General features: G+C 41.1%; 1 protein-coding gene across 1 annotated transcript in view; it reads right to left on the bottom strand.

The window, feature by feature from the left end:
- Positions 1-19,993, bottom strand: part of kcnn1a (potassium intermediate/small conductance calcium-activated channel, subfamily N, member 1a) — a 59,755-nt gene that overhangs the window by 18,825 nt on the left and 20,937 nt on the right. Inside the window, exons 2-4 of the mRNA XM_042497910.1 lie at positions 11,804-12,277; positions 6,998-7,093; positions 4,589-5,007 (exon numbers count right to left, since the gene is read on the bottom strand). Of these exons, the coding sequence (XP_042353844.1) occupies positions 4,589-5,007; positions 6,998-7,093; positions 11,804-12,277 (989 nt within the window). The remainder of the gene's footprint in view (positions 1-4,588; positions 5,008-6,997; positions 7,094-11,803; positions 12,278-19,993) is intronic.

Here is a 19,993-nt window from a genome sequence, read left to right as displayed (position 1 = left end):
TCCCTCCATCCCTCCATCCCTCTCTGTCCCCCCTTGGTTGTGTGTCTTTCATTCCCCCCATCTAGGCATTTTCCAGGTAGACTCCGTGCTCGTCCAATCTCACACCGTACTGCCCTTTGATTGGCTCAGGAGCGTGGTCAATGTGACAGTGTAACGGCGCGTTTAACAGAAGATACAAAAGTCACATACAGCACTTTGGGAAACAAGCGCCTCTTTTTTTTCTCCACTTTTTTTTTGTTTACTCGAAATGATGGGGTTGATAAGTAAACATGAAAACTTGCATGCTGTTTCGATGTTTACCAAAAGAGGGAACGAAGGGGGATGAGGACATTCAGTTCATGGGTGTAAACAAAAACTGGAGACACTGCATTCAGCACAGAACATACTCCTCCTTCAAGAGTGTCTATATTTAAGAAACTTTGCAACAATGGAAAGCAATGCCCTCATTTACCTGCCTTGCTTTAAACTGTGTAAAACTACTCATATAAAGTTGGCGATTAAAGATAGTTAGACACACCCCACACCTAAATTATCTAGTACACAAAAAGTCTTGACATCTGAAGGCCTTCAGGAGACAAACTGTCTTCACCTCGAGAGCAAAATCTTTGGGGCAGAAGCAACAAAAGTCTGTGGAAAACCATTACAACACTGTTCAATTAATTTCGTGAAGGGAGACACATAATGGGATGGTAATGTGTGAACACAAAGAACAGAAAGGCTTTTGCTCCTCGACAAATCTTTGGAGTCGCTGCTAAAAAGACTTCTTGTGCAATATGGATCTATAACAATTGCATAAGGAGAGGGAGAGGAAAAAAATGAGAAAAGACAAATTGCCCTCTGGCATATTCATGAAGGTGACTTGAAGGAGCTGCTCCACTTTAGCACAAATTTCCTCCTCCTCCTCCACCTCCTCCTTCTCCTCCAGCCCCTACCGGCCTAACACACAATAGTTCGTAAAGAGACGCTTGCTTCAAAGTGCTGCTCACACTGTCTGTCTCTGCTGTGCTCCTATAGCCACTAACAGCCTGTTTTCTCAGCAGGATGGTGCCACGTTCATGTCAACTAGAGGGCCTGCCTAATTCTCCTTTGCCATACTGAGTTTGGAAAGGATAATCGGTTAATTGTTTTAGAGGGGCTGCCCCTTCTCCCCACTACAACCCCACCCTCCAACCCCGCTCAGGGCAGCAGTGGCGCCAGCTCGGTGCAAAAATGATAAGTTGCTTTTTTTTTTTCTTTTTCCACGGCTAGAGAACGAGGACTCACATGGTATCCCTATGGAGCAGCATAGTGGGGAAATAGAAAGTACAACAAAACATTATACAAACACACACACATGCACGCACGGCACACACACCTACATGTGCATGCTTGCACCAATCCGTATTAACACACAAATCCAGCCATCTGAAAACACACCTTATTCTGAAACGGGAACCAAAGGACTAACGGCATGCACTGCTCATGGAAAGTGTGTCACAGAACGTGTGTGTGAGAAAACCAAGAGATGTAAGAGACTCTGTGTTTCCCATCTAACCATCAATTGAAGTTCAGGTTTCTTTGAATTCACCCCAGCAGTATATAGGATTAGGGATGTGCAGTATCAGATATCCATTCTTGCAGTTTTTCTCCAGTGTAATTCTAATGGAGTTTCCGTCTTAGATAATAGGATACTAAAAACCCAATAATTACAATAATCCCAATGTTTAGGCAAGACTTTCATTATTAAATTTAAAAGGAAAAGTTCGACATTTTGGAAAATACACTTATTTGCTTTCTTATGGTGTGTTCACGTCGAAAAGAATTAGCGAGAAGTGAGCATTTCGCACATCACAGTTACAAAGTCAATGCAAAGATGCAAACAGCCGCAACACGAAATTTGCTCGATTCAGGTATTCCAGCGAGTTGACAATGTTTAAATTGTGCAAGAAATTTGTGTAATGCTTTGTCGCAAAACCCTCTCAGCATTTAGATCTGGTTGAGATTCTCCTATCATTATCAAAACTCAGAAATGGAGAACGAGCTTATTGTAGCTGTCTGTGGGCACCTGAAGCTTTACAGCTCAACATCAGTACAGAGACGGAAAAAGCAAGGAGAGGACTCTGAGAAAAGTGAGCGACGCCACAATACTACATGGCAAGTACAGGATATATGCATTTGTGACTTGTGTAAGCTATTTTTTAAGTTGCATCTTAGCAAAATGCTCTTTCAACGGAAGGAGTGAAGCAGTGATGCACTGCCATAACAGTACACAAATCGTCTTGGTTCACGCTCGTTCACAGCATTAAGCCTCCTTGTTTGCTGTGTTCATATCACTCGATTCCAGCTATCGGTTGTACCTAACTACAAACCAAAATCACACGTTTGCATTAGCTGCCTTCCTGTGTTAATCTATTAGCACAGCTGTTGAGGGCGAATGTTTGTCTGTTGTGAAATTCTTAAAAAAAAACAACATCAAAAAGCAATCCAGTGGCCATATTCCAGGTCTAATACCAAACTTGTAAAATAGCGCTGCTCTGTGTTTTCGGCATAAGTGCGCCATGCCAAAAGGCATCTTTCGCATAGGCATGGAACTCCTCTGGACGATGTTTTCTGAGAACATGGCTGGACAGAACTGGTCACGGTGTAATTATATGCACATGAAATGTGGGAGGACCGCGCCAGGTTGAAACGCTGCTTGTAACGACGTGATATAAGGAGCACCAGGGCACCTATATGGCAGGTGGGAGAGGTTGTGGATGAATCCAGCAAACAATGGACTTTCCGGTGTTTGCTTTCTGTGTGTTTGTTTTCTACACTTACCATGTGCCTCCTTCTGTTAAACCTAACCTCCTGTGCCAGCATGTGCATTTGTTGACGTTCTGGTGAGGGTTGTCATGTGCTGTTGTTGCCTAAACATAACCATATGCACTGTCATCCTACCATGTGCATTTGTTGGCAACACAGTAGCACCATTACAGAACGGAAATAGCAGACCCAGAAGGATACTTAGCTTGAAATGCGTAGACGCGGAAGTCAACTGACAAAGCGGTAACGTGATGAGTTGGGATGAGAATGCACTGTCTATTCACGGGAGTAACACGAGGCGAAAATTCATTTCACGTACATGATAAACACACCATTACCAAGGCACAATGACGATATCAATACCCCTCTCATGGATGTATTGTAGCTAAATGTGGCTACAGTTTGCAAGTGGTTAGCTTAGCTTAGCATAAAGACGAGGAAAAAAGCCTGGCTCTGGCTCTGTCAAAAGGTAACAAAATCCTCTAAAACTCACCTTTTAACACCTTATATCTCTGATTATTCCGAACAAGTTCAAATGTGACAATTTGCCTTAACTTTATGGAGTTTCCACTGGTTTCATGTCTTTGTGCTGAGCTAAGCTAACCATCTCCTGTTTTAGCTGCATATTTTCCGCACAAATATAAGGGTATTGATCTATTGTGTAACTCTGAGAAAGAAAGAAATAAGTGTCTTTCCTAAAATATCGAACTACTGTTTATCTATAAGGCTGGGAATAAAAAGGAGACAGTGAATGAGAAGTAGCCATGAAATTCCCAAGATGACTAGTTGAGGTGATGCCAGTTACACCTCACTGTGTCCCAGAGGAGCTGGTGTCAAAGGTCAGCTGTTCTTTTCACCGCTGGTTCACCCTGTCAGGTTCAAACACACCAACCAATAGCTGGAGGTGCTGAGGGTCCAAGAGGATCCAGGGTTGGGCGTGCGAGGGGGGGGTGGTTAGTGACAGGCGTTAACATGGGAAGGGGGAAGGGGAGTTAGGAGCAGAGGTATAGGAAGAGGGGGGGTACTTAGTAAAAGCAGGCGAAGTGAGCTGCAGGAGGACACTGAGAATCTGTTTAAGCTGAGGCTTGACTTTTACACTGCAGCAAATGCACGGTATCATATTGGGTCTGACAAGAACTGCTGCTATAGATCTTCCGCTCTCCACCCACCCTACTCAAGTCCCCCTTCCACTCCAACTACGCACAAATGACTTTGAAACATCAAAGCTGGCATTAATGTCTCATTTCCCTATGCAAATGCAAAATGAGAAAGGAAAAAAAAAAAGCTTTTCATTTTCTCCCTGCCTCTTTCATTTTCAGTGAGAATCGTTGCTGCCCCCTTGAGACGAAGCCCGATGCGCAGTTTTGGGGAGAAAACGGGTTAGGGGATCCTGGGGGCTGCTCTGCATTACCAAAACAAACCATTCAGCAAACAAACAATTAGACACTCATGAATTATGGACAAGCCATCTAAAATAGCAATGGGGAGTCGTGGAGCGATTGCTGAGCTAATGAAACGCATGTCTCGGTGTTTTTAAACAGTAGCGGAGTAATGTGTAATATGGCTTTCTGTGTGCATATGTGCAGTATTTATATGTAACCTATCCAGAAGCTTCCACTCGATTCTTTGGATCAGTGCAGATGAGAGACTGAAAACAAGGTACCACTAAGAAGCCTGGGACAAAACAGAGACGAAAGTGAAGGACGAAAGGTGTCTAGTAATCCACAACGCGTGAATGTGCATCAGCCATTTTGTTTTTCAATCTGTCCCCAGCAACATTCATTATTCACAACCCTGTGTTTACCTCTCACAGACGCGCACAGTCCATGCAGCAATGATCCAGGAGGATATACTGAACACCAGCAGAACAGTTCCTGGACAGATGGTCATGAGGGTCTTCATGACAAAGCGTGTGTTGAAGTTGATCTTGTTGAGGGCGCCGATGCTGCGAGACGAAGCGTCCGTGAACAGCTTGCTGTGGAGTAACATAACCCTGCCTATCAGGTAGAGTCTCAGGAACATGGGGATGGAGAGGATGATGTCCACGTCAGCATCGGCCACCGACGGCGTGTAGGTAAAGGCCAGCCGTGCCGTCCAGGTGAAGACGTACTGGCCCGGGATGGGATGGATGGCACACACCAGCAGCTCCAGCACGATGAAGAAGATCCGCTCATACGTCATGGCTATCCTCCAATCGTCCGCACCATTGTCGACCATAAACAGCTGGAGAAAAACACATACACACCAGCAACACTCTTTTACTTTGATGTTTTCAGATTTTGGCTTTTTCAGCATTTTCTACAATTTTCCCGCCCTCTTCAAGCCGCCACACCGCAGATTTTATTTGAAATTCTAGTCAAGATGCTGAATTGCAATAAATGTGTAAAGAACAAAAGAGAAGGCTGCTAGAAATTCAACAGTTAGAGTAATGCTGTAACCCTGGAAAAATAATCAATTTAAATGTGTATGTCTAATGCAGCTCAGATCAAGTCGAACAAAACATAAATTAGCATAAACTAAGATGCAGTAAAAGGCTGGATGGAAAATTTAGTCCACAGATCCACTGCGTCATGTGTTATATTTATTGCTAATGGCTACTTAAAGCTTTCATTTTGGTGTTAACAGGCAAAAGTCACATAATAAGCTTTGAGCATATTGTAACTTAAGTGGACTGAGAAACTCTGGACCTCTGCATCTCCTTGTTTCTGTTTTCAGGCTTTTGAAAATCTAGCCTACGACAGGAGACTTTAGCCAATCACAGCTGATTTCAGAGACAGGACGTTCCTATTGGTTACTCTACAAATGCAGATGGGCGCACACATCCATTTAGAGAAAGCCTGCTTCAATGGTTAAGCATCCTGCAGAAAAAGTTGCTATTCCAGTATTGGCAATAACTACCTCCACTGCAAAGCAACCAAAAAGAGGAAGACACACTGATCAGAAAAGAGTTTAAAAGAGTCTGACAATAAAAAAGACGTGTAAATATCTGCAAAGTGTTACATCAAGAAAGACAAAATGTCAATAGTGAAGTCTTTTGCAAACTAGAGCCAAAGGCTAGTGTCTGCAGCTTCAAGTTCACATTTATGGAGCGACCGTTAGCTAAAGCCTCATATCACAGTGTATCCTCCTTCTCACTCCCTGCTGCTACAAATCACTGTGCCAGGTTGACAGCGGGAAGCAGCCCCGCAGAGGGACCGCAAGGGCTGTCCCCAACTATTTTTCCCTTTCCAAAAAACTGCAAACCTTAGCTTTAATGACAATTTTATACATTAAACTGACTTAAGAAAAAGAGAGTGGTACATACAAACAGTGCTCTAGCATCCAATTATTGAACAAATTACAAAACAAAACAAATGATCTTAAATGTTTAAAACCTTGATCGACATCAGTGTTCTTGTGCTGCGTTTCACAAGCCATTTGAATATTTGAAACCTGAGCATATTGGTTTTGAAAACACAAGGGAAAAAGGCAATGACCAACTTGGCAAGAAATGTCCCACATATTAAAAGAAATTATTAAAAGGTGACCTAAATATTTGCTTTTAAATTATCCCAAAAAATAGGGAAACATGTCGAGACAATTTATTTATAATATAATAAATACATTTGTAAATTATAATACTTTTTTATATTAAAAATTATGTTACAGAAAAAAAGATAAGAAGAAATATATCAAATAAACACACACACACACACACACACACACACACACACACACACACACACACACAGTATATACTGTATACTTTTTGGGGGTCATTTTAATTTTCAGTTTTTTGCGGGTTTTTTCCCCCATTATTTTTTAGGGAATGTTTTGTAACTTTTAAAATATTTTTTTTTTTGCTAATTTTTGGGCCATGTCTTGGTAAGTTGCTTGTTGCAGTCTCCTCGTCTTTTTGAAAGTAATCAAACAAATTTGCTCAGGTTTCACAGGGTTAAATAAATGTATCTGCATACATTATTTTTGTGTATACAACACTTAATATAGTATAGTAATATAGTCAGTGTGAATCATAAATGTAGTGTGATATCATTAAATTATTAAAAATACATTTACCTTTAGTACAATCAAAGCAGTATTTCAGCACTTTTTTAGTTAAGCCCAATCACCAAATCAGACATCCGCTTTGTATAACATCATCATCACAACACCGATATCAAAAGCCGCTGGTATAATGAATAAAATTACATTATATATTATGTGGTAGACTCACCTGGATTTCACGGGCATGGTACATTATTATAAGACCAAGCAATATAACAGTGGAAAGGCTGATAAGGCATTTCAGTGCAAATGAGTATGAAGATTCCTATGGTGAGAGAAAAAGACAGGAAAAATAATTAGAAGTAGCCATGTGAACGTAACACAATTAAAACATACACAATCCCATCTTGTATTTAGCACTAACAAGACAAACTTAAGTTCCTTGTATTTATTATAGTGTAGCTTTAATAGATGGCAATAATGACCGATGATTTCTGAGTTGCATGTTACTGCCTAGCAACAAGGTAAAATGAGGTAGTTGAGCAAAAATGACTGCAGTGAAAGCTTAATGCATTTACTGTCACTCCAAATTTTCAATCTGACAGCGCTGAGTTAATAGAAAAAAAAAATTCTTCTGATGTTGGCTTACCTAGGTAGCATAAGTTAAAAAAACAAAACAAACAAAACATGCATACACATGCCCGCAAAAGTACACACAGCCACACACACATCAGTGGACAAACATTCTTGCACACACAGTACTTATTAGCTTAAACGTCTAACTGAGACCAGATAATGGGGTTTTACACACAAACAGCACAGTCAGGATGTTGCTAAACAATGCAGCTGCAGGTGTAGGTGCAGCCTGATATTATCTATGGATGCTGTTCCCGGCCATCTAAACTACCAATTAATCAAAGCGCAGCACTAACAGGGGGACTTTCCATTTAATGGTAGGTGCAGAAAAGGCAAGGCTAGCATTAGCAGGGGGGCCACCATAGTGAACGTTGCTGGTGATAAATAGGCCAGCTGGATGCTGGTGCTGCAGTGTTGTGTTTGTGTGTGTGTGTGTTTGTTTTTGTATGTGTGTGTGTGTGTGTGTGTGCTGTGTGCCATATATCTAGGAAATGAGAACCTGTGCTACCCCCCCCCATGTTGGTAAAATGCCATTTGATGAATCAATTTAACAGCCATGGTGTAAAAACGCCGCTCTGCAGCAGGCTAATGATTGCAGGGTTGTTATTATAATAACAACAGCAACAACAAATGACATGAACAACAAGTGGAAATATCGTTCATAATCGTCAGTGTTTGATGACAGTGAGAACTGCTCAATTTTACTCCGTCCTTCGATGGTCCATATTTCAGAATGTATTTTTAGCTATCAACTAGATTGCTTTGCCCCTCAGGTCGACGACATGTTCTCAAGACATTCTAATGTCTGAAATTGTTTTGAGAAGTCCCTGGTGAAATAACATTGAGTAAACCAATTAATCCACCTGCCAGAGGTTCAAGGATTTTTCAGTCCCAGTGCTCACTGCCTCTTAACATGCTTCTATCCTTCAGGGCTCAGAGAACCTTGGCTGAGCCTCAAGTGTCTGCTGTGCGATGTGACGTGAGATGGAAAATGGACCATCCTGCAGCACATGTTACCTGTCTGATGTGGGGGGGTGGGGGGGGGGGGGGGGGGTGCTGCAGTGACACTCGAAGGTTAGCGGATCTTTTCTTTTAAGCTGAGGTCAGCTTGATGAATGAACTGAACCCCACTCAGTAACAGTCACAGACAAACCTATTGACTTTCTTAAAACCCCATAAATCATCCTATGGATTAACTACACTGACTTAGTACTTCAAACAGACACAGACACAGTCACAGACACAGATACACACACACACACACACACACACACACATATACACATACACACACACACACACACACACACACACACACACACACACAAACATACCTATGTGTTCAGGATGTCCTGATCAAGTTTTTTTGCCCCAATTCTGATCTGAGTCATTTAATAGAGTATCTTCCGATACCGAGTCCTGATCCTACTAATTTAATTATACTTTTGTTTCCAAAAAGCTGCACAGTACACACTTTAAGGTTTTTTTTAAAGTCAGTATGGCCTTTAATCTTGTTGGACTCCTCACTGTCTTAAGGAAATGTCTCTGTCCCTTTAAGAGTCCAGTGTTTGTTGCTTCAGCAGCCTGTGTGTGTGTATAACCTGAACGATCTAATTCTGCTGAGTGTTTATTTCTGTCATCTGCACATTTTTTGGGGCAGATTGCCCTTTTATCAGTTTATCAATAAATAAGCCATCTTGGCTTTTTGGTCATGGAGCTTGTGCACTTGCAGTGGGGAGTGAGGTTGTTCACAGCACTGCTTGCCATCTGTCTCTCCTCTGAGCAGAGCAGAGAAACACCATGCATTATAGCTGAAAGCAAAACATGAGACTCACACTCAGCTGAAATGAATAAGGTGCTCATAAATTCGGTAAATATCGTAAACAAGCATTCTCGCACTGCATTTTCGTTTATGGTATGTAGTGTTTCGCGGCGGGCAGGGCTCAGCCGCTTTCCTTAAGTTCAATAGAGAGGAGACAGCTTAGCGGAGCAGAAGTGATAAAGGCTGCACTAAGCATTGCTGCGCAGGAAAGTATAAACATCTTTGTGACAGCTGATACAAAACAAAGGATTGGATGCTTTATAAGCTAAATAATTCCGATCCCGATTAGTCAAAACTGCCTTGACCGGCCTCCGATCTGATGTTTGAGATTGGATCAGGACGTCCCTACTATGTACAAATAAAAACATATATAAAAACACAAATAAATACGACACATGCAACTAGAAAAAAAACTCTCTGTCATGACAGGAACATACCAGTGTTTTTTCTATGTCTTAGCCCATTACCTACAATTGTACTTCAATGCTGACTATTTTTCAAAGCATATCAAAAGCTTTTACATGCCAAGAGATTTGTACCAGGTGACAGCTGACTTACATTTCTAAAAATAGCCCCTTCTTAAAGCTACAGCACAATGTGACAAAATGTAACTGACAACAAAATAAAGGTGACACTATTTTCACATTGTAGGACTTTACACAATCAAAAAGCTCCTTTGCCTGCAGGAGGAAGTTGTGATGTTCAGTGAAAAGATACTGAAACTGTCTTGCTCTTTGATGGTTTGCAAACAAAGTATTAGCACGACCACCACCCACTGATGTAATGACTACCTCTGTATTATAAAACAACTTGTCCCAGCTGTGCAGCCTTAAAATATTACTTATCACAGTGAAGAAAGTGGAAAACAATTGCTGCCTCAGAGGTAAAAAAGAAATCCAAAATCTTGTGTTTTGCTTTTTATCACAGTCTGTGATAATGCCAAAGCCGCACAACAAAGGTGCAAAGTGAAAGCTCGCAGTGACAAACTTCACTTCAAAGAACTTTCACCCAAATGGCCGTTTTAGCATCTTTCAGCATTTATTTTGGTTTTACAACCTTCAGGTTTTCATTTGGTTAGTTTTCTTACCAAAACTAGGAGTTTTTCTCAGTGATTAACTCTGACATACCTACTGTAAGCTACACTGCCTGTCCAGAACCAAGTTAGTGACAAACTGATGAAAAGACAAAGGTAACTACCATTCAAATGTCAAAGTTAACAACTAGACAGTGTAAAGCCAAATTTAACAACTAGCCAGAGAACAGACATGGTAATTGAATAGCCAATAAAAAGTCAAAGCTAGGAAATAGCCAGGAACTTTCTCACAAATTGGTGAAGACCAAAACAGTGATACAGTGAAACAAGAGTAAATATTGGACTTACATTCATGAGGCAGCCAAAAGCATGACTCCAAAGTAATGCTAATGCTAGATGTGTAAATTGGCAACTGCTAACAGGTTAGCCACATCACCTTCCTAATGCTACAAGTGAAATTCCTGTGATGTTTTCCATGTGGGATTTGGACCCAGAGTGATCAATACAATGCTTAAACGTGTAGATCGTATACACACATTTTAGTTAATGGGCTAAAACATACAAAACCACCTACTGTGTAATGTCAGTTTTTACACTGTATTGTTAAAAAGGTGTTTATATTACTCTATGCTTCCCGAGACGAAAGACAGCTGTTCTTCGATGACATGTTATGTACTGCAGTGCACTGCAGTGTCAGCTCCCAAGTAAACAGCCTTGTAAATATTGTGGTAGAGGCTGCTCTGAGTGCACTGATTGAACGATATTATTCCCCAGATACCCTGACACAGCAGAAGTGATTGACTGATACAGAAGGACAACAGCTGGTCAAGCGGTGGTGCCCTGGTCACCATGACCCTGACACCAAACTGCCCTGCTGATGTCCTTGTTCAAGAGCTCCACGTTTCTAATGAGCGCCGTGTCGTCTCAACTTTGATCTGCTAAAGAAAAAGATGCTGTTGGGCATCTGGAATGACATTCCTATAATATCTTTCAGCTGACCATCTCTTCATTTCAACTTGTCTTTATCTCTCTTGTTATGCCTAAATCTTGTTCTCTCTCTCTCTCTCTATATATATATATCTCTTCATCCCCCTTTCTTGGCTCTCGCCTTCTCCATCTCTCTCTCTCTCCTGCTGTGAACTAGAGATTTCAGACACTGGGATTGAGAGACCGTCACAATGGCACCAGTAGTGGAACAAATCCTTTAGCTTAACTCTGATCTGATGCCAATAATAAAAAACTGGACATTAAAAAAAAAGAAAAAAGAACTTGTTACAAAAGCAGGCAAGAAATTACTAAATAAAACATTAAATTCTATCCAATCAAGAGACTGTTAGTCATAGTATAGATCACATGACACTCCTTGTGATTCGTATTTGTGCAATATTCCCATCACCTTTGTTAGATAATGTATGTCAGTGTCTGTGCTAATAATCACTCATCATAAATGTGTCAGCTACAAACCCCACACAAATCAAAAATTAACAATAGCTGTGACAACACACAAAGCTCCCACTCATGCATCACACACATGCACAACCCACCTTAGTGTAAACCCCCCATGACAGTTCCGTCTCTGTCACCATGACAACAATCCCAAACATCCCGAAGATGAGTGCGTAGTCACTGAGCCGCTTCCGCTTTTCAAATAGCGCCCTCCGGTGGCCGAGCTTGTAGCCAATGTCCCTGTTCTTCTTCTGCGGCGCCCTGCCTCCGCCACGCCCACTGCCCTCCCTAACCAAGCTCTCGTTGGACGCCTTGCTGGGGTCTTCTCCGCCGTTGCCCTTGGACACCACCACCTCCAGGCCAGAGCTGTGCAGCGTCTGCAAGGGCTGCGTCTCCGAGTCGAGCTCCGCGAGGTTGCGGCGCGACGAGGACGCCAGGCTGCCCACTAGTGGTCTCACCACTCCGCCATTGTACTTGCAGGTGTTCATGGCTATCTGAGGGAGTCGGCTGCTGCTCTCGGAGAGGGAGGGCTTGGATCCAGCATGGCTCAGCTTCTTCTGCTCAGTAGTGGCCTGTGAACGGGAAGAAGAGTGATAAATACAATACTATCACAACAAAAAAAAGGTGTAAAAACTGTCAGTAGGCTGAAGAGACACATACAGGTTTTAAATAGAGCATTGATGTGGGAGTTACATCTCCGTGGCTGTGGAGAGGGCACAGAGAGGGAAGGATCTTGCAACACAATTTTGGTTATAAAAGCAGACAGATTTAGTGCTCAGCAGGACATGTGGCCAAACATACAGTATGAACCAAAATATCAACAGTTATCGTTTGAAAGTCCCAAATACCCTTCTTTCTTGAGAAAAAAAATACTGAGAGCTGCTAACAGAGACAAGGTTGTTCAACTTAAAGAAGACCTTTAATGCTTTTCTGCATTTTGTGTCTTATCATATATAGTGTTACAAAGACATATGCTTAAATGTGGCCAACTTTTAAAATAATGAGGTAAAAGTATATAGGAGTAATCGCCTTAAGGGAAAACAACTTTATAGTATACTATCATGACAACTTTATAGAGAACCCCATTAATGAGTCCCAAAACCTGGAAGTGAATTAGCTTTTCAGTACCTCCGGTTCCCTCGTCTCAAAGTCAATGTCCTTTTGAATGGGTTTTCAGTTAGATGTCTGAAATAAGGTCTGTGGTAAACAGTCTCAAAAGACTTTCAAGTTTTCTTCGGTGAATCGCAGACTTTGAAGCTTTTATGTATTTTAAAAGGCCATTGCTAGCAAGTGGCTAAATGACACTACAGAACGTCATCATGCCAAATCGTGCCGAACACGGCTTTACCGCCTCGTAGCTGTGGCGACGCAACCTTAGTGTAGCTCGTAGTTGTTCGTTTACAGCCCAACATTAGCTTTTTTTTGTGTGTGTATGCTGCTACATGCAGCTACATGCTAACATTGGGAAAACATGTAATCTTAGTTGCTGATGTTGTTAATTCCTGTTGAAACATTTCCTGTTGTGTTTGGAAGCTTTTATTGGTGTTATTCAACAGTAACAAATTAAGATGACCACATACAAACGACAAGGAAATGTCATTTTCGGCAGGTGTTTTTTGGCCATTAAAGAATGTAAAAACCTTAAATGCAAGTAAGAACTGAAAAATTACTATAACAGATCCCCTTTAAGTTTAATGCCGCTGTTGAGAAATGTTGAAAAAACATGCTATTCACAATTTTACAGTTAAACCACTACAGTCAAAAAGTCCCTTTATCTGACCGGATGTTTCTGGCTTTTCCTTCAAGAAAATGGCATCAAAATTGGATGGCTCAAAAACAAATAAATAATGAATGGACTTTGATGTATAAATAAAACCATATAACCAATAGTGGACCCTACAAAGTGCAGAAAATTGAATCTTTGCACTGCACAAATTTAGATATGAATGATTAATGCTTGGCGTGACCCTGTTTCCTGTCAGAGAAACACTCTTCCCCTGCAGAGATGAGAAGAAGAGAGCGAAGAAATGTGGAACTTCTTAAATCAGGCGTACCACCGAAGCCAAATGTGAGATTCCCACTATTTTAAGAGCAAAACAAGGGAACCCGCTTCCTTTGAAACTCCAATGGTACTGTACAGTACCTCGTGTCTGTTGAAGGTTAGGGGCAACGCAGGGGCAAGTTGAAAAGCCAACATGCATATGTTCAAATGTCCAACCAACAAATAGTATATTGAGTATATAATTTTTAATTTTACCGAGATGGGTGAGGGTAGCCTATAGGCCTGTATTGAAGTTTTTTTGAAACTTACATTACTTCTTTATCACCTGCACAAAATGTTCCTATTTTTCTTTTCTGGACCGGTGCCGTGCAGACTATTCTCTTCTTGCATTGAGCCGTCTATCGTTTCTGCTCTTCTTGGCAGATAGGAGTGAGTTTCTGTCCCGGTTACGCAGACAGAAAATGTTCAATCCATGCAGAGGCTGTAGAGCAGTCACCCCAGAAGCATCTATCTGCCTGTCTATCCCATGCCCTTCAGAGACTCAGGCAGATTATCATAATGGGTTATGAAAACTTCACATGGAACAGTGCTTTTTCCGAAACAAGTCGGGGGTGTGTGATAGCACTGCTGGCCCTTTTTATTAGCCTTGACAAAGCATGCCTAATGCCTTTAAATGTGCTGGTGGGAATAAAGAAGGGCGGCCCTAATGGAAATTTACTAACTCCAGTCCTGTGATGCTATCGTCTTGCGCATATTGTGGCTCCATGAGAACAGGACTAAAGGTTAAGGATTAGTGCAGCCCATAGTGTTTCTAATCCCCTTTTCTGTATTAAATTGCTTTTTAATCTGTGCCATTAGGACCCCTCTACACTTTTGAAGACTGCGCAGTGAGTGAACTTTAGGTTTGAATGACAGGAAATACATCTATACAGAAATAGATGCTGATATGGCAATAGTGTTCAGGATGCTGCTCTTTATTTGAGGATGAAAATAGAGCAGGAGTGCCGAACCAAGCAAACTGGATTTCACTGCAGTAACTTAAAATAACAGCAAAGTCCTTAAAGGTGCTATATATGACATTCAAAACACTGATATGGGAGCAAACAACTATTTGTTATGTAAAGATGTAGTGGAGTAATGGCGTCCTGGGCTGAGAGTGAAGTCAGGCTCTCGCCCAGGCTGGGAGTGAAGTCGAGCTTCTCTTTTCTTTGTTTTGGTTGTCAGTCCGTCAGGGCGTGCATGTGAGTCCCTGTGTATATCCCTGTGGATAGCTTAGTGCCGCTGCTCTGCACTGGCTCATATGATGGTTACCGCCAGTGGTGTAGTGACAATTGAAGAGATGGGTGTACTAATAGATAGATGGGTAGGTTACCAAGGAGAAAGTGGATATACTCTATATATTCTAGTGGCTTTTTGGCTGATAGGTGGGTATACAGTAAATTGCAAGAAAAAGAGGAGGGTTTACCCTGTACACCTGCTTATACCCTCCACTACACCACTGGTACACCACTGATAACGCCACCCGACCCACGGTGCCAGAACAGCGGCATCGTGGAATCCTGATACCAAACCTCCCATACACGTTGACACTAGGGATGGGCAAGAGTAGGCTACTCGAGATTCAGTTTTCAGTATTTGTTCAGTGTATAAAGTATTCACAGCCCAGCCTCCCACATGTAAACATGAGCTTTAGATCTTTTTAACTACTTAAAATAGGCAAAATCTCATTTCAGGATAGAGCTGCATGCAGTGTATTGCTTCGCTCAGTGCCTCTTTGCCCTGCTGTTGCTCTCTCTCTGTGTTAATCATGAAACTACTGCTGCGCGTCAGCTCTCTGTGTTGGTGAGGGGCCCACATCCACAGTTTTGATAAAATTTTTATTTGGAATTTGGAATACAGCACAACAACAGTGACAGGAATAACTGTTAGCATTAACATTAACAGTTAACATAACTTTTAGCATTACATAGCTAATGTTACTTAACCTATTTTAAACATTTTAATGACAAAAGTTAAGCCATTTTGTTGTGTAAGTACATTTGACTAGTCAGTGTAAATTTGACTGGACCATAACTGCCTGGTGTTAGATACTAGTCACTGCTTCTGGTTTAAGTTGTGCTTACCAGGCAAATGTTGAACTAACATGTAGGAGAGCATCTCTGAGCTCCGGAGTCCATCTTTCACTGCTGCATCTAATCAATGTAAAAGGAGCACCAGAAACTTTGTTGATTTACTTCATAGAATTTATGATTTAATAGGCCAATTGAAGACGTCTTTTTTCAATAAATGAATTTCAAATTGCACTTGCTTTCTGTTACTGGCCAATTTTGCATTCTCATTCTTATTTAGGGTTTTTTTGCAAGTATTTGACAAGTGTATATTAATTTATTGCTATTTAAGTTAATTAAAAAGCCCATCCCCAGCTCTGCTAGCTCTGCCAGCGCTATTGTCATTGTTAGCACTGTTAGCACTGTAAGCTACCACCACCAGCTCAGCCACCTCCATGTTGAGAGAATGGATATGCTCTACATGTTGCATACAGCTCCTTACTATACTGAGATACTGAGTGGTTGAAATGTACCATTTCTAAAAAAAATTATATTCAGCAAAAGGTGAAATTTCACAACTACAACTTGGTAACAAAGAGATGTAGCAAGGATTAAAATAACTGCTTATAATCATTTCTATGGCGCACAAAATTATGAAAGTTTTGACGCTCACAACTATGAAAACTCAATATGAAAAATCACAGACTATGACAGAGGACCAGCCATAGTCCTAAATACTCCTGAAAATTATTGTTATAATTTTAGTCAATGCATGTACTGGCTGAGCAGCATAAGAGACTGTAGAAATATACTGCTGTACTGAACCGTTTTAATACATTTTGGCAAATATTTTTTAAAGTCTTTCTCCCCCTGCGTCAAGCTTTACAGTAGATCCGCCTGCCAGTCTTTTGAACATCTTGAGTCTGTTGAAACTTGTACTGAGCAACTACAAAACATCATTATTCTTTTGGTTTTGAGTGTCACAACATGATGTCATTCATTGTCAAAAGAGAATCTCCTGCTTTTGTGTAGGAAGTAAATAACTCTGAAGCTCCTGCTCAGAGCTTGGAGTATTTTTAGACCCAATCAAACTTTCAGAGTGGGTCTGAGATGCTTGATATGTAAATTTGGGTCCTGGACAATAATATGTGATAGAAAAAGTCCAAGACAACTGGCTGAAACAAAGGTTTTACATGATTGTAAAATGTTGCTTTTGTGAATTTATAGGACATGAGGGTATTTTTACTGTTTATCTTACTATCACCTAAGACAGTATTTGAACATTTTGATTCAGTGTTTTGCTCTAGGTTTGAACCACCAAGCTTTTCTACCACCACAGTTAATAAGACACCAGACAGTCAAAGAAGATCATTGTTCATATTGTTTCAAGGTGTGGATTGAAGAGCAAAGTGAACTCTTGCGTAAGTATGACTGGACAACAGATCATTGACAGACTTTAAGACATGAGTCCTCCCTGCTCCACTCTTGATAAACTCACCACTCCCTGCAGGGATTCTCACTGATATTTGCCTAATAAATTCTTCCAAACTATCTAAAAAGAATTGGAGAGTTCTTTTAAATAACTTCTTAAAGCCCATTTTTATAGACTTGCTTTCATTTGATGTCATCTTTTATACATTTTACCTATTTCATTTATGTTTTATTCCTTTAATTTCCCTTTATTTGGGGTTTTGTTGCTTTAATTGCTTTCATGCTATTTGTTTGTAGAATTTTCTAGTGACGTTTTCCATCCTGCATCTTTCATTATTTGTCCTCTTGTCCCTACTTTCATCTTGCTTGTGTTTAGTAGGACTGTTTGGCTTTCTGTTGTTGTATTGCCTTCTATGTATCCCAGTTATGCTTTGTCAAATCACTATGTAAACTCTGTTTTTAAAGTTGCAATATAAAATAAGTTATTATTAGTAGTAAGTAGTAGTAGTAGTAGCAGCATTAAAATACATATGAAACCATGTAAAAGTAATCTGGCTTTGCAAGGCTATGGGTTCCTCCATTCAGTTAGTTAAAGTGGACCAATTACAATAAGTACAAAAGGAGATAATTCATCTCACCCTTAAAATATTGTGAACAGAAATGCTGAGACTCAAAATATACCCCGAATTTGGTTTCCAATGACCAATGACATAACAATTGATCAGCGTAAAAAGCCCATGTTGTGACAGCCAAGAGCCTGAGATGTAAAAGGAGAACATCCCAGGAAGTGTTGTTCCAATAACGTAAATGAACAGGATTGATGATGGACACCAAGACAGCAGGGCTGCTGTTACACCCTCAGCTTTAGTTACCTGATTCTGGTGATCATCAGTCACTGAACCAGGTCAGGGCTACAAAAGTCCCATCAGTCAGTTTGTATGAACATGGACTGTCGACATATCTGTACATGAGGGGAAGATTTTGAGCTTAAAGAAATACCTCACTCACAAAATTATCATTTGTATTTCAATACCTCATTCCTAACTACACTGAATTCGCAAAGAAAACTTTGTTTTTCTCACATGCCTCCACGGTGAACAAGAATCCCAAAACAGAAATAAAGTAATAGGGGTCCATGTTAAACAAAGCAGCAAACTCTGCCAAAACATGCTTTTATAAACTTACACAACTCGTGCAGTATAATCCATGTCTCGTTTATCCAGTTGTAAGCTCAGAACTTCCCAAACTGACAGCCCTTTCTGACCAGGAACTTAAGTAAAAGCAAAACTTATCTACGCTCTTTTCAAGGTCAGACTCTATTGCCGAAAAACAGGCAGTGGTAGACCAGTAGATCCCGTGTTCGGTGAGGTAAAACTGACGTTTTTGTCAATGGAGTCTGGCTTTTAAGAGAGCATAGATACATTTTACTTTTAGTTCAGTTTAAAACACTAAGATTTTAACCAAAAATGTATGTGTGTGGTTAGAACAGAGCATACAACTAGATGATGAGACTTGGATTATACTGCTCAAGTTGTGTGAGTTTGTAAATGGATGATTTGATGTAGTTTTGTTGTTGTTAAACATGGACCCCCATCACTTTAATTCATCAAGATTCTTTGCTCACAATACACACAATAGAGACATGCAAGAAAAGTGTTCTTCCAGATTCAAATGTAACACAGGGTGTTGAGTTGCTGATTTACAAATTGTCGGGGTTAAATATTCTTTTAAAAAGGGACAAATAAAAGGGAGAACATCTGTACAAACACACTATGAATGATGTATGCATGACTTTTTTCTCTGTAAAACTTCACAGTTCTTCACAGACTTTGCAGCGAGAGTCCTCACATCACATTTCAAAACCTCAAAACAGCCTCAATCAATTCCACACTCTCGCCCATTTAGCCAGCTACCCTCTGATGCTTTTCGCATTTCCTCTGCAACCCGACTAAACAGTGCGGCGAAAGGACACGGTGGGCCAGCGTTGCCCTTGTTGTCCCCTGATGCCCCCACAGAGGAGATGCGGGGAGGCTGCTTGTCCAGCCGACCGACGGCTCAATTTCATTCTGAATGGCACGCAGCATCCAGGCTCTATGAAATGGAGCCTCATAATCAAATTGAAAAGCCTCAGTGCAGAACAGTTTAAATGAAGGCAACTTTCTGCCTCGCTCCTCTCTCGCTCACTCTCTGTCTCTCTCTCCAGCCAGCTCAAATCTAATAGAAAATCCTCATTCTTTAGTGTTGTGTGGGGCTTCTGTGCTGCAGTGTTAAAGGCTTATAAACCCTAAAAATGGAATTGTGCATTATAAAATCAAGTGTGTTCAATTCAGTGTGTTTGTTTGCGAGTTTGAGCATGTGGGTGCCAGTCTGTTTAATTATGTGTGTGTTGTATGTGGGTGGGTGGGTGGATGTGTGCATATGTGTGCTAGTTGAACAAGCTGAGCCTCAGCCAGGGACCGGATTAGGTCGGATATTGACGCAGACAGTGTGCAGCGACGGAACAAGCGCGGGGAGGAATTGTTTGAGAAGATCCACGTGTATGCGAGTGTGTAAAATCTGCAACGGATGCTGACAAGGCTGACATGAAAGGAGGAACACGAAGGAGAATGAGGGAAAGGGAAGAGCGACGAAATAAGGCAGAAATTGGGGGAACATGAAAGACGGAGAGGGTGAAAGAGAAAGAGATAAATGAAAGAGAGAGAAGACAGCTCCCTGTGGGTGTCTCTGCCAGCCCCTGGAGTGATTGAGAGCGGCAGGCTACACTCTCCAGTTTGTCCCTGCACACTAGACGCTGTCACATTTCTCTG

Source organism: Plectropomus leopardus, chromosome 12 (genome assembly GCF_008729295.1).
Source record: "Plectropomus leopardus isolate mb chromosome 12, YSFRI_Pleo_2.0, whole genome shotgun sequence".
In the NCBI taxonomy this organism is placed as follows: domain Eukaryota; kingdom Metazoa; phylum Chordata; class Actinopteri; order Perciformes; family Serranidae; genus Plectropomus; species Plectropomus leopardus.
The sequence above is the reverse complement of the archived record's forward strand: the minus strand, read 5'-3'. Positions and strand labels throughout refer to the sequence as shown.